We start from the raw sequence: 12,876 nt of genomic DNA, 5'->3' as shown, positions 1-12,876 counted from the left end.
ATATTAAGAAATTAAAAAACAAATGTTGAAAAGGTTTCGTGATTTTTTCCTAATATACATGCTTTAAACAACTAATATCTAAATTCTTATTTATTTGTTTGTGCTTCGCTACTTATGGATGTTGTCATCCTTGTTGTTCATATATAGGACAATCCGGTCCAAAAGTATGTAGCGCAGCGATAACACTAAATACTGAAATAAAACTGATATACTAGATATGGCATATTTATTTAAAGTAGATCGACACATTCCAATAGTATACAATTAATTCTAAATTCTTAAAACCAGCCTATCTATGATTAGAAAGTACGTAGCATTTTTAACATTTTTCATATAGACAGTAGCTGCGCTATTTCAAGTTGTGTATGTTCAATTTATACTTTTTACGTCAATATATTGTCGCGACAGGTTATGTTCAGTGTCAGTATATTGTTTACCTTTACTACAGCTGGGAGTTTTTTTAAGTGCTGCTTTTCTAAAAATAGGTTCTCATGTATGTCCGTCCGTACGTAACGGATAGCTCTTGACGATAATTTAGGTATGTTAAAGTTGTCCTATTGTTTTCAAACTGCATTATATGATGTTTGAAACCGTTAGATACTTTATAATTATTGTCAGTATGATTTAATTATGATTCAAAGGAAGATTAGCCACAATTTTATGAACGATTATTTTTAGTTTAATTTTTATCCTATAATATAAGTAGTAGGTAAGTTTGTTTTTCTAAAGCCAAAAGTATGTTGGTCCTAATCGGTTATACTTTTCAGCTAAGCTCATAAAAAACTTGGTTGGTTTTAAGCTATTTTCCTGAGGCGAGGGGCGAAGCAACAAGTGTTATGTAATTGATAAATCAACCCTATCATCTAATTGCAAAAGGGGGGGGGGGGGAGAAATGTGGTGACTCGTCACACGTGACACGACATACTAGCAATTTTATTTTGGGTGCTACTCCCTTAGTTTTAGAGATAATTGGGTGAAATCTTTTTGGTTGTGTCACTAATTACCCCAAGTTTTGGTATCTTTCAAAAAAAAATCTTTACATTGAATGTAGAAATACCAATAACTTTCAATAAAGGTACAACAATCTAAATTGAAAGACTACTTTTTCTGGAAACATTTCTAAAAAAAAATTGAAAACAAAGTAGCGATTTTGCCGTATTTTCACAGTAGCATTTGATAGGTTATTTTAGGTTAGGTAAGTGTTAATGATTGCCCCGCAGGGTTAGAGCCCCCCGCAGGGACTAGAAATAGGAGAAAAGATACTGTGAAAATGCGATGAAACCTGCTACTTGGCTTTCTTTTCATGATCAAAAAAATCAGTTTGTTTTAGTTACCTAAAAATTGAAGATTTATCTGAAATCCAAAGAAATAGTGGAAATAGTATGCAATTTTGGACAATAGTGGAAATAGCATATTTTTTTTGGAATAGTTTGCATAGTATGCAAAAATAGTGGAAATAGTGGAAATAGTGGAAATAGTATGTTTGTGGCCAGCCTGTAAATATATTGGCAGGGGTGTATATTAATCTATAAAAATTGGAAAGAATTTTAATGAATATAATAGATTTGAAATCTGCATAAAATTTTAAGGAATTTTTATAAAATTCGTTTTTTGTATAATTCTTATCTATAAGCGCAAATACAAATTAAGTTTAATAATTTTGACATCTGTGATTGGTGGATTGAAAACTATCTGCGCCCTGATTGGAGAAGCTTAAGTGACGTACATCATTCAACCAATTAGAGCGCAGGTAGTTTCCAATCCACCTATCCTATTGGTCAAAATTTATTAACTTAAATTGGATTTGCGCTTTTAAATAATGAATTATATAAAAAACGAATTTTATAAAAAATCCTTAAAATTTTATGCAGATTTTAAATCTATTATATTCATTAAAATTCTTTCCAATTTTTATAGCTTAGTGTATATTTTGCATGATTGACCCTGCTAAAGGGGAGGGGGATAAAAAGTATGTGGTTGGGGGGGGGGGGGGGAGGGGAATGTAAAAATTGAGAGAATTGAAAACAATTCTTCATTGTATTCCTCTCCTTGGTAAAAAAAAGAATATGTAGGAGGGTGAATAATATGAATAAAATAAAGAGTTCTGAAAATATTTTTCCCCTCCCTTGCTGGACATTAACCTGTAAATTGTATTTGAAACCAAAGTTTTATAACCAGGTTAATTAGTTTGTTAGCTCAAGAACTTTAGATACTTATAATAAAAATAAGATTGGTTGGTTCTTAAAAAACAATGTCCGATCTTTTTAGCAATAATACTAATTTACAGAAGGAGTTAAAAGGGGCGTCGTAGCTCAGTGGTAACGCACTGAGTTACGGTGGTGAGAGTTCGAGTTCAAGTCCCCATGTGGCAACTCGAATTTCTCAGTCGCAATTCATTCACGCAACTTCCCCTTGGTTGTGTAAGAAGGGTGATAATTGGGTAGTTTGGATACTCAATAATCAAGTACATAATATCAGTACAACCCTTACCCAAGCTCCTCTGTGGAGAGCGTCATTCATTACGGTGACTTAATTTGGGACACCTGCCATACTCGGCGAGGGTGAGGTAATAAAGAGTAGGTCCCTTGAGACAGCGGGTCAAGTACTTGTGCTTGAGCGTGGACCTTGAGCTGGCCCTAGTGCTAGCATACAAAAGTGTCTCGTCCTACTCCATGACTACTTAGGTCCAAACACTAAGAAACTATGGCTACACACACACACACACACACACAGGAGTAAGTTAAAGTTAGTAGGTATATGAATCATAATTAGGGTTATAAATAAATTTACCGTCCATTGTCTAATCCCTTCAGATCCATGAAAAATCGTAGATAATTGGAATGTCAAAAATATAAGTAACCATAGAAATTTATCTTATGATAGGACAATGGAAGAGAAATTGATGTACGTACATCCCCAATGTTGACACACAAACATACAACTTCTATAGATTACAATTAGTGGTTGAAACGTTAAAACACTAACTTAATGAGCCAACCAATCAAAATTTAATAAAAGTCCACAAAGTTATTAAGCTAACGAATAAGAAAATGTTAATAAAAAACCTTGAGGACTAGTGTAATAAAGAGCCCAATGTCACCTCCCTCCCTGGGAATTTCTACCTTTTTCTGACTTTTCTTTCTTGTGTTTCAAACTCTTCCCTGGCCATCTTCCTTTCTGCCTTGGATAGGGAGGGATCTTCAGATTTCTTCTTCAATTCCATATCAACATCCTAGATTACACACACAATAATGTTTATCATCCTCATATAAAAGTAAGAGGAAGTTTGTCTGTCTTAATTACCGGGAAGGTTTATAACTATTTTGGAGGAGGGTAGCCCTGATACCCCCCCCCCCCCATCTTACCTTAAGTAATGCTAAATCTTATGAGGGAGTAGCAGGATGTATGTCTTTTATACCGCTGGACCGGAAAGGATAGGTTTTTTACAGATTATTGGTTCTTGAAAAATTGACCCACCCCACATTTGTTTCAATTTGAAAACAATAAGAGGGCCGGGGGGGGGGGAGGGATTTCCTGATGTATTTTAGCGTGTCTATCCTTTAAAATCTGCGTAAGGGCCAAATGATAATGATTTTGTCAAATAAGATGCAATAAAACACATTTTGACGTAATTAGGATGCTTGTTAAATAATTTACCTTCATATAATCCTTGTCAAACTCCTTCTGCACACGACGGATCAAAATTGTACGGAACTTAACCTAAATTAAAAACAAGATTAATTTTTATAAAAACTACCTAGTACCTAATGCCTATTTTAACTTAAAAAAGGGAACTCTCCTCTCATGTAAAGAAAAATCTTGAAAATCTAGAAATTATTTTCTTGTATACATTCGAAACCGATTAATATCCGGTGGATTAGAACCGGTTCTCAGCCATACTGAAAAATTATGTCTAGCATCGAATTATATCCAGTTTTCAACGATTATAAAAATGTACAACCATAAGATTAAAACCAGTTTTTTTAGACAGTGCCTTCGGCATCTCGGGGCTAAAAAACTGGTTTTAATCTTATAACTGTACATCTTTAAATCCGCGGAAAGCTGTTTATAATAAGATGCAAGAAATTGCTATTCTGAAAATTGCATTCTACAAAAGTTTAATCTATAATACAAAGTAGAACGATGTTTGTTTGTCTGTTTGTTTGTCTGTCTGTCTGTTTGTAGCGAAGGATCTCGCTAACCGCTGAACCGATCGGGTTCTCCTTTTCAAAGTAGCTTCTCATAGGTCCCGGGAAGGTTTATAACTATTTTCTTGGGAGGTGGGACACCCCTAACCCCCAAAAAATGAAAAATACCCCCCCCGAAAATTTTTTTTTTTAATTTTCTTTAAAATCTAAAACACGAAAAATTAGTTTGATAAAACCTATTGGGGCAAAGCCCCTAGAGGCTTGGGGCGAAGCCGCTAGTATCAAAATATAGCACCTATGCCTTTTGATGACGAGAAAACATTTCATAGTTTATTGTCTTTTCCATTAAGATCTCTGATTAATTAGAGTGGGAATCTTACCTTCTCTTCGCCGTCGCTAATCTCTCTTTGTGCAAGATTACAGCACATCTGGGCGTAAGCGACACTGGAGGCGGGCTCGTCAACAGCCTTCTCAAACACCAGTTCCATAGCAGACTCCATTTTTTCCTTAACAAATTTGCATTTCTTAGAAAATTAAAACTCTAAGGATTTCGTAATTTTATGTAAGTATCAGAATGTCTGTATGCGTGGATCGAAGATTCTCGCTAACCGCTGAACCAATATGGTTATCCTTAACAGCTCAGCTTTTATAAGTCCAAGTAATTGTCTGGATTATACATTTATACATACATTTATTACAAAATCTGACCTTCGTATCAATTGGAAGTTCTTGGATTTGTTTGACTAAAGTTTCAAACTTCTGTGAAGTTAGCTTGTTCAAAATAGCACGCACCTAGAATATATAAAGACACTAAAAAATCTACGAATTTTTATTTTGAACATTGAGCATTAAAAACAAAAAGGAGAATAATGTCTCTCCGTCTGTTTGTCTGTTTTCGAGATCTCATTTACCGTTGGTAAGGCCTCGCCGCCTCATACATTAGATATCCCTTTTTTTAATATCCAGTTAGTTATTTTCAAAGAAGCTCTGAGACATAAAAATCAACGGTATGTATTAAATAGCAGCCAAGAAAATCTTTCAAAATTTTATATTATCTATTTCTAATTTTTTATTATCTATTCATGGCAGGCTTTCAGCAGTTAAAGCAGTGTATTTCTTGCAGGCTTCTTTTAAATGTACTTCATGCAACTATCCCAATTAAAATAAAACGAGTTGCTTATAAGTCTTAACTTAACTTACTTACAATGGCATAGATACAATTATGATATATAAACATTAATATTGACGATTTCACTTTTTGTAGGAGTAGAGAAAATGTACAAAATACAAAAAAAAATCTTACTGCTTCATTACTGTCCTCAAGAGTGGAATTTCGTTCAACATCTTCTGATGAGTCATTTTCTGGTCCTGATAAATTAAGTAGATCATTCATTAGTGATTAGTTTGTAAGAAAAAAGCTCTTTTATATTAACAATTTCCTTAGTCTAATTTTAAACAAATCATGTCAGTTGAAATGTTTTAAAAATTTTAAGAATAAAAATAGAAGTTGAAAAAGGCGAATTTTTTTACAGAAAAAAATGAATGAAATAATTTCCTGCAGAACTTGTTGAATCTGCCTCTATGGCACTTGTTTCATTATCACTACCTTCCTCATCATTAAGCTCATCTAAATCAATATTGTCAGCAAGTGATTCCATTTCATTATCCTCTGTTTCATCTCGATCTAGTTCTGGAGGATTTTCAGAAAATATTGGTGGATTTATTGATTCTGGGGGTGATCTGGGGGAGGGAGTCCTACTATATGACCTAGCATTACTTCTCTTGCTTGATTTGTCACTTTCTTGTGAGTGGGATGAATTTACAGAACTTTCTCTTGATGGTGGAGGAGGGGGAGAGCTTGCTCTCGAAGATGGTGATGAACTGTCTCTTGAAGCAGGTGAGGCTTGTTCAGGTATATTTTCTGCAGGCAAATCAGTGCTTTGATCCTTAATGGTATCAATGTCTTGTTCTGTTCCTAAATTTAATTGACTAGGATTTTTAATGTCTTTAACCTCAGCATGAAGCTTCTTGAGCTCATCAAGATTTATTTTTTGATTTTCATAATTTTCATCTCCCTGCTTCTCTATTTGTGCAAGTATTGCATCAACACTATCATCTCTAATGGCTGTGCACCTAGTAGTTATTATGTCCGGCCTGTCAATATCAATTTTAGATTCCATTTCATCACAAGCACTGGAGTCAGGTAACACATCAACTTGATTCTCTAAATTATCATACTCTGCATTGACAATTTCTTGATTGTTTGCTTCTGATTCTTTCTCGGATGGGAAACCTGTCTTAGCAATATTTTTGGAAACATTAGTTGGAGATTTACTTGTCTGTGTATTACTGGACTTCTTGGGAGTAATTTGCCTTATTCCCTTGGAAATATTCTTAGATTTATTTTTTTCCTGAATTTTCTTAGTTTGTAAAGATTCATTTTCAGGGCCATACAAGTTTAGGGAGCTTAATCCTAATGTAGGGCCATCTTGAGATCTTCTTTCCCTCATTTTCTGGTTTATTTTATCAGATATAGATTTTTCATTGTTATCAGATGCATCAATGTCCATGTTATCATTATCAGCTGGTGGTGTTTTGGATGATTTTCCAGGTTTGCTTCTATCAGAAAGATAATCTTTTTTACCCTTCTTGCTCAAGTAAAAGTCTAAACAAAAACCAAAATTAATTTTTTTTTGCTGAATGATTAAAAACAAGAAGAATTATATTCATAAAAAGCGGAGTAACAAGCTAGTAATATTTTTATGTAAGAAAGTTAACAGTTTAGAAAATTTTCATATTTTATTGAAAAACAAAAATCAATTTTAAGCACCACAAGAAGTATTTTATTTCTGTACTTTTATAGACTATGAATATTTTAATTGTTATTAAACTGACAATGCAACATGATATGTAAAGTTTACCTAGTTTATCAACAGCACTAGTTGGCTCACTGGCTGTGCCTTTGGTGTTTTCAACCTCAGCAGAAGTATCCATATTTGACTCAACTAAAACAGAATTGACTTAACACGAAAAATTAGCCTAATAAATTGATGAAACAACTGTACCTGGTTAAATTATGTTAAAAATCACATAAAATAAAATAAAAATCTTAATAGGAGTGAAAGGTACAAAGTATGTAAAATTCACAAAAATTTGGACTTAACGTACTTTAAGACACGCAGAAAAACTTTTTAGGGTCACCATTAATGCCATTTAAAAGATTAATTCAAATATCATGGAAAAACAAAACAAAAATTCTAATAGTTGATTGGCTTTCAAGTTAATACAAAATTTCTCTGAATTTTGATGCATGAATAAATAGCTTAAAACAAGACAATTTTGAAAAACCTTTTGACTTAATAACTCATTATAGCACTTTCTTAGTTATTATCTCACACTCACCGATTTGAAATTAAAAGTTATGTCTAAAAATCATTTTAATGTACCTGGTCTTTTAGTGTGTTTTTCAGAGCTTGCAGCCAATTGCTCTTTGAGAGATTCTTCCAGAGCTGACTGAATATCCGCAGTTCCAGGTAATTCTGGAAGGCTTGGTGGAGACACTAAGGAAGACAGAGCTGTTCTTGAACCTAATGACACTGTATTTGATGATGCTTCAGAGATTCTTGATGAAGTTGATGTATTAACTGCAGGTACATTACGGCTTCTTACAGTTGCAGATCCTATTGAATGTGGAACAGGCACAGGCAATGCAAGTAAATTTTGTTTTGATACAGCAACAGTGCTACTAATTGATGAGTTCACAGGTCTTGGCAAATTAGGCATAGTTGAAGTTCTGGGAGCCACATTAAATCCACTTGATTGACCAGCGGAAACAGGTTTTGGTAAAGATGGTCCCTTTTGAGGTAATGTACCAGCAACAGTACTACTCATTGATGAGTTCACAGGTCTTGGCAAATTAGGCATAGTTGAAGTTCTGGGAGCCACACCAAATCCACTTGATTGACCAGCGGAAACAGGTTTTGGCAAAGATGGTCCCTTTTGAGGTAATGTACCAGCAAAACTTTGAGATGGGTTTGCTCTTGCTGCAACAGGCAAAGGCAGTTGAGAATCTCTTTGGGCTGACCTTAAAATCAAGTATTTAGAAGAAGAAGAAGTTTAAATTTTAAAAACCTAAACTAAATATTATGATTTAAATTGACTATGCAACAATTCATAAAATGGAAAATTCTTGCTAAATTTCTGTAATCCTACCTTGAATTTGACTGCTGATCAGCAGCTCTTGAATCCATCCTTATTTCTTCAATCTCCTCATCTTCTGTAGAGTCAATAGTAGTAAGGCCAGCTAGATCCCTGTTAGTATTATCAGCACTGTCAACATCACTATTATCACTAGGAGAGGACTCGATCAGAATCTCAGGTACTTCCTTTCTTTCTGTACTTCTTTTTCTGTCCTGTACTTTGGAGCTACTCTCTTGCCTGTTTCAAAATTGTTACAGTTTTTATAATCGGAAAATACAAAAATGAGATTTGTTCAATTTTCAGTTATGGAAAAAATTTAGGCACCTACTTTATTATTATTTTCTTATAACTTATTTTTTTACCAGTCTATTTAATGGTCTTTTAAGCATCAAGTAGACATTGAACTTTGTATGTGAGGAATGAATAAAAAAGTTTTTAAGAGCACTGTACTTAGTAAACAAGAAAATAAGACATTTAACTTAAAGAAGATGTAAAGATTACTGAGTTATAAAGAAAGATATTTACTAAAATTTAGGATGAAGGGATTATTTGGCAGTAAATTACACTGGTACCAAAAGTTTCAGAACACGCTCTTTCATTTGTTGGCTTAAAACTTTGAGTAATTTATTGACTCTTGTTAAGTTGGTTCAAACTAGCAGTGTCTAAGCTTTTTAACCAATGATTTAAAGGGGGAAGGCAGATGTGCCAATTTTTAAAACCAAAAGTAAAGCGTGCATGATCTCAGCCCATAAAAGAGTTACAGTTCTAAAATTCTGCCCAGCAGTTGCTTTTGTGGTTATATATGAAACTGTAAAGAAACGGCGGTGGAACCGCCTCTCCCGCCGAATTTTTTTGTCTTTTCTCGCCATAATAGACAATTTTAAAAAATCTGAGATAAACTTTTTTTTTTATAAAAATTTCGCTTATATTTTCACTTGACACTTGTAAGATTTTACACTTACAGTAAGGGTAACTTTGTTTTGTCACCAGAGGATTTATATCAATTTATAGTTCATTGTCTTATCCGTAATGGTCACAATTTGCAACATCCCTGTAATTAGCTCCACGTGGTGGTTCATCATCAGTGACATCAATAACATCCTCGCTACTTCTCCTGCGCTCTAAAGTTTCGCCACTTCTCCTGCGCTCTAAAATTTATTTTTGGGATAAGTCATTGAAGACTAGAGTTCTTAATTTGGTATATCAAAATATCTTTCAGAAAACTAGAAAAGTATTTAAAGTGTGAAGAAGGGAAAAAGCAGTTTGTGTAGTTCTAGAACTTACAGACAAGACATAGCAGTGCAATAAAAGGGTTGGTAGCCCAAAATAGTTATAAACCTTTCCAGGACCTATAAAAATCCATATTGCAAAGGAGAACTATATTGGTTCAGCGGTTAGCAAGATCCTTTGGTACACACTGAAAGACAGATACACATGGACATCCTATCACTTTTATAAGAACTAGCGGCTACGCCCCTAGAGGCCTCTAGTGGCACTTTAAATGTTTGGTGTTTTAAAAAAATAATAAGATACCTTGCAATGTTGCCATGGAGTCTCCATTAAATTGCTACGATACTTTGTAATGTTATGTAGGGTAGGAGTCTCTATTCGAGGGGAAAAAAATTTGATTTATTGTGATTTCTCTTGGGAGGGTGGTGGTACCATCCCCCAAAATAGTTATAAACCTTCCCGGGGCCTATGAGAAACTACTCTGTTAAGGAGAACCCAATCGGTTTAGCGGTTAGCGAGATCCTTCAGTACACACAGACAAACAGACAAACATCCTGTTACTTTAGTATAAGGATTGAATGGTTACATACCTGACCGACTTGAACCTTGAGAACCACTTGATCTACCACTAAAGTAAAAGACTAGAGGGGGCATGAGCTTTATGTAACTCTGTACACAGGGAGGGACTATGTCCAAATTTTGTATTGGGTCTTTTAAATCAGCTAAAAGCGTCGGGAATATAAACAAATAATAAGATGTATTTCTGGACTATACATCTGAGGTGGGTTCTTAAAAAAACCTTACCCCACTGAACTTTGGAACACTCGTTTGGAACACTCGTTTGGAACACTCGTTTGGAACACTCAATTTCTCCCTTGATTTCCCATTTTTTTGGAACATCAAATGGGGGAAATGCAAATGTCATTCTTAAAAAAAATTTAATTGAAAAAAATAGTGTACCAAAATAATGTTCCAAAAGACCGAGTGGGGTAGTCACAATTAAATTTAGAATATTTTTGTTTTTTAATTCAGAGATTTTTCAAATTTTCAAATATTTAAATTAATTTATTAAAATGAATTTGATTATTTAAATAAATAACCAACAAAGACAAAAAAGCAATAAAATTCAAATAAAATTTGCACCCCTGTTACTAATTTTACCGAGAAATTATCATATTATTCTACGTGTATCAGAAATGTTTAAAGACTAATTAGTCTTTTTATCATTACAATCTTATCTACTGTATCCTTATTCTATTGTCTATTAGAATCTTTCTCCCCACTTTATAATTCTTGTTGTAACCCTAAAAAATGTACTGTATGTGAATGCATTCAAAATTGTGATTATAGTACTTTAATTAAACCACTTTCTTTAGACTGTATTTTTTTAAGAACCCACCTCTGTACTGTATGGCTTGAATAGGCAGGCACCCCCAAAATTTTTGAAAACATTAGATTTAACATTCCCCTTCCCTCCCTCCCTGATAATTTTAACCTCAAAAGAAGGTATACAACTTTGAAAACCTAAAGGAAAATTTCAATAATCCAAAATATTTCCTCTCATAAAATATGTAGATAAATGTCAGTTTTCACCCCACTCAAAAGTTTCAGTGTTGCTAAAAGCTTGGACGTCCTTGTCATAAAGATTTGACATTATCAATCTTTCCATTGTCAACTTTTTTCTATATGAAAACCTGGCTATTTGCGAGATCATTAGTACCCTAGTAAAAACTATATTATCTGCCTATTAAGAAAATGCTTTAAAAAATAGATACCTTGTCGTTTCTTCTGTCCTACAGATGCTATGTTTATAGCGATATTTGTTGTGTTCTATGTATTTCATCTAAAAGAAGAATAAATTTATAAAATGAGGTAGAATGAAATACCTCTATTTCCTAAGATCATCTGGATCTAATTATAATAAATATTATTTTCCTTCATATATAACATCAGGTGTGTTTGGAAATGATCTTTAAAAAAGGCTTTATCAAATTGTGGTACTCGACAGGTTTTGTTAATAAATTAGAAATTAATATTTATTTTTCCACTATGGCTTTGAAACCAATTCATATCCGCTAGATTAGAACCGGTTCAATGCCATTCTGAAAAATCAAGTGTCGTATCATATCATACAAATGTAAAAATCAAATGAAGGTAATAATATAATATTAAAACCAGTTTTGTAAGCCCGTGCCTTCTGCGTCTCGGGGCTAAGATGCGATAAATAACTATTACCTGATCTTTGAAAACTGCTCCACAATGGTTGCAGGAAAAACTCTAAATTAAGAAAAAAATGTTCAGCATTTTCCCTTAGAGTGCCTTGATGAGCACAGAAACACCCCCCCCCCCCCCCTCCAATCCATAATTTTGTAAAAAATCGACCGACAATAGAAGGTCTACAAATAACTGGAAAAATCATAACTCAATAATCTACAGTTATCTTGGAGTGAACATAAAGGCACAAAAAAGACATATGTGTTTTTTCTTCAATAAAGCTTTCCCTGTGCATCATTGGATTTTGGCTATTCCAGATCATTCATACAAATTATCAAATGATTTTTAATAAAGAAATACTTACTTTTTTTATTTCTATGTTATGTTCTTTTCCAGAACAATATCTGTTATTTCCAAAGCCAATAATCTTTGGATTACCCCTGTATGTCCTAAACATTTAATAAAATGTACCTACTGATAACTATATTTAAATTATTAAAAAATTGCAGTGACATTGTGAACAAAAGTATCAAGAATATTAAGGAATAGTCCCTTTCGTGGCAACGCCAATTAAGGGACGATTCGTCGTATTTTTAATATGGCTTTTGATAGGTTATTTAAGGTTAGGTTAGGTTATATTGGGTTAGGTGATTGCCCCACAGGATTAGGCAATTGGCCCCGCAGGGTTAAAGCCCCCCACAGGGGCTAGAAAAAAGAGAAAAGCTACTGTGAAAAAAACGAAGAATCGCCCCTTAAGGAGGGTTGCCACGAAAGGGACTATACACAAATATTTAATTTTATGAAGTAACATTTATGAAACATATGTGAACCAGTCAGGGATCTTAAGGGATAAGACATTGGATAATAAATTTATATACATACACAATGATGATCAACAAAATCACCCCTTCTGTAGATTAAATTATTACATGAAAAGTTTGGATACTATTATTTTGGAACCAACCAATCATAGTTCAAAAAATATCCAACGTTTTTAAGCCAAGTATGAGATAACATGGTTATAAAACTTTTTGTACCAGTGTAATTTTAAGTCCAATGTCCCCTGCATCCCTATGAACCACCC

The 12,876-nt window shown here is 33.7% G+C and overlaps 1 protein-coding gene across 8 annotated transcripts in view; it reads right to left on the bottom strand.

Moving 5' to 3' along the window:
* LOC145323846 (uncharacterized) overlaps positions 1-12,876 on the bottom strand; it is a 33,236-nt gene that overhangs the window by 14,769 nt on the left and 5,591 nt on the right. For 5 of the 8 annotated variants that reach the window (XR_013881119.1, XM_080166418.1, XM_080166415.1 and 2 more), the window contains 14 exons: positions 12,157-12,241; positions 11,814-11,855; positions 11,354-11,421; positions 10,169-10,206; positions 9,404-9,496; positions 8,361-8,589; positions 7,595-8,232; positions 7,070-7,153; positions 5,707-6,813; positions 5,452-5,519; positions 4,857-4,940; positions 4,529-4,654; positions 3,658-3,720; positions 3,123-3,232 (listed from right to left, as the gene is read on the bottom strand). Coding sequence is in view for 7 of the 8 variants with exons in the window: in XM_080166418.1 (XP_080022544.1) it covers positions 3,123-3,232; positions 3,658-3,720; positions 4,529-4,654; positions 4,857-4,940; positions 5,452-5,519; positions 5,707-6,813; positions 7,070-7,153; positions 7,595-8,232; positions 8,361-8,589; positions 9,404-9,496; positions 10,169-10,206; positions 11,354-11,421; positions 11,814-11,855; positions 12,157-12,241 (2,835 nt within the window). In the remaining variant the exon portion in view is untranslated. The remainder of the gene's footprint in view (positions 1-3,122; positions 3,233-3,657; positions 3,721-4,528; positions 4,655-4,856; positions 4,941-5,451; positions 5,520-5,706; positions 6,814-7,069; positions 7,154-7,594; positions 8,233-8,360; positions 8,590-9,403; positions 9,497-10,168; positions 10,207-11,353; positions 11,422-11,813; positions 11,856-12,156; positions 12,242-12,876) is intronic. The other 3 variants (XM_080166416.1, XM_080166421.1, XM_080166422.1) reach the window with 2 other exon arrangements.

The sequence above is a fragment of the Acartia tonsa genome, chromosome 7, assembly GCF_053477335.1.
Source record: "Acartia tonsa isolate MP-2025a chromosome 7, ASM5347733v1, whole genome shotgun sequence".
Taxonomy (NCBI): domain Eukaryota; kingdom Metazoa; phylum Arthropoda; class Copepoda; order Calanoida; family Acartiidae; genus Acartia; species Acartia tonsa.
Note: the sequence above shows the minus strand (reverse complement) of the source record. Positions and strands in the feature narration are given on the sequence as shown.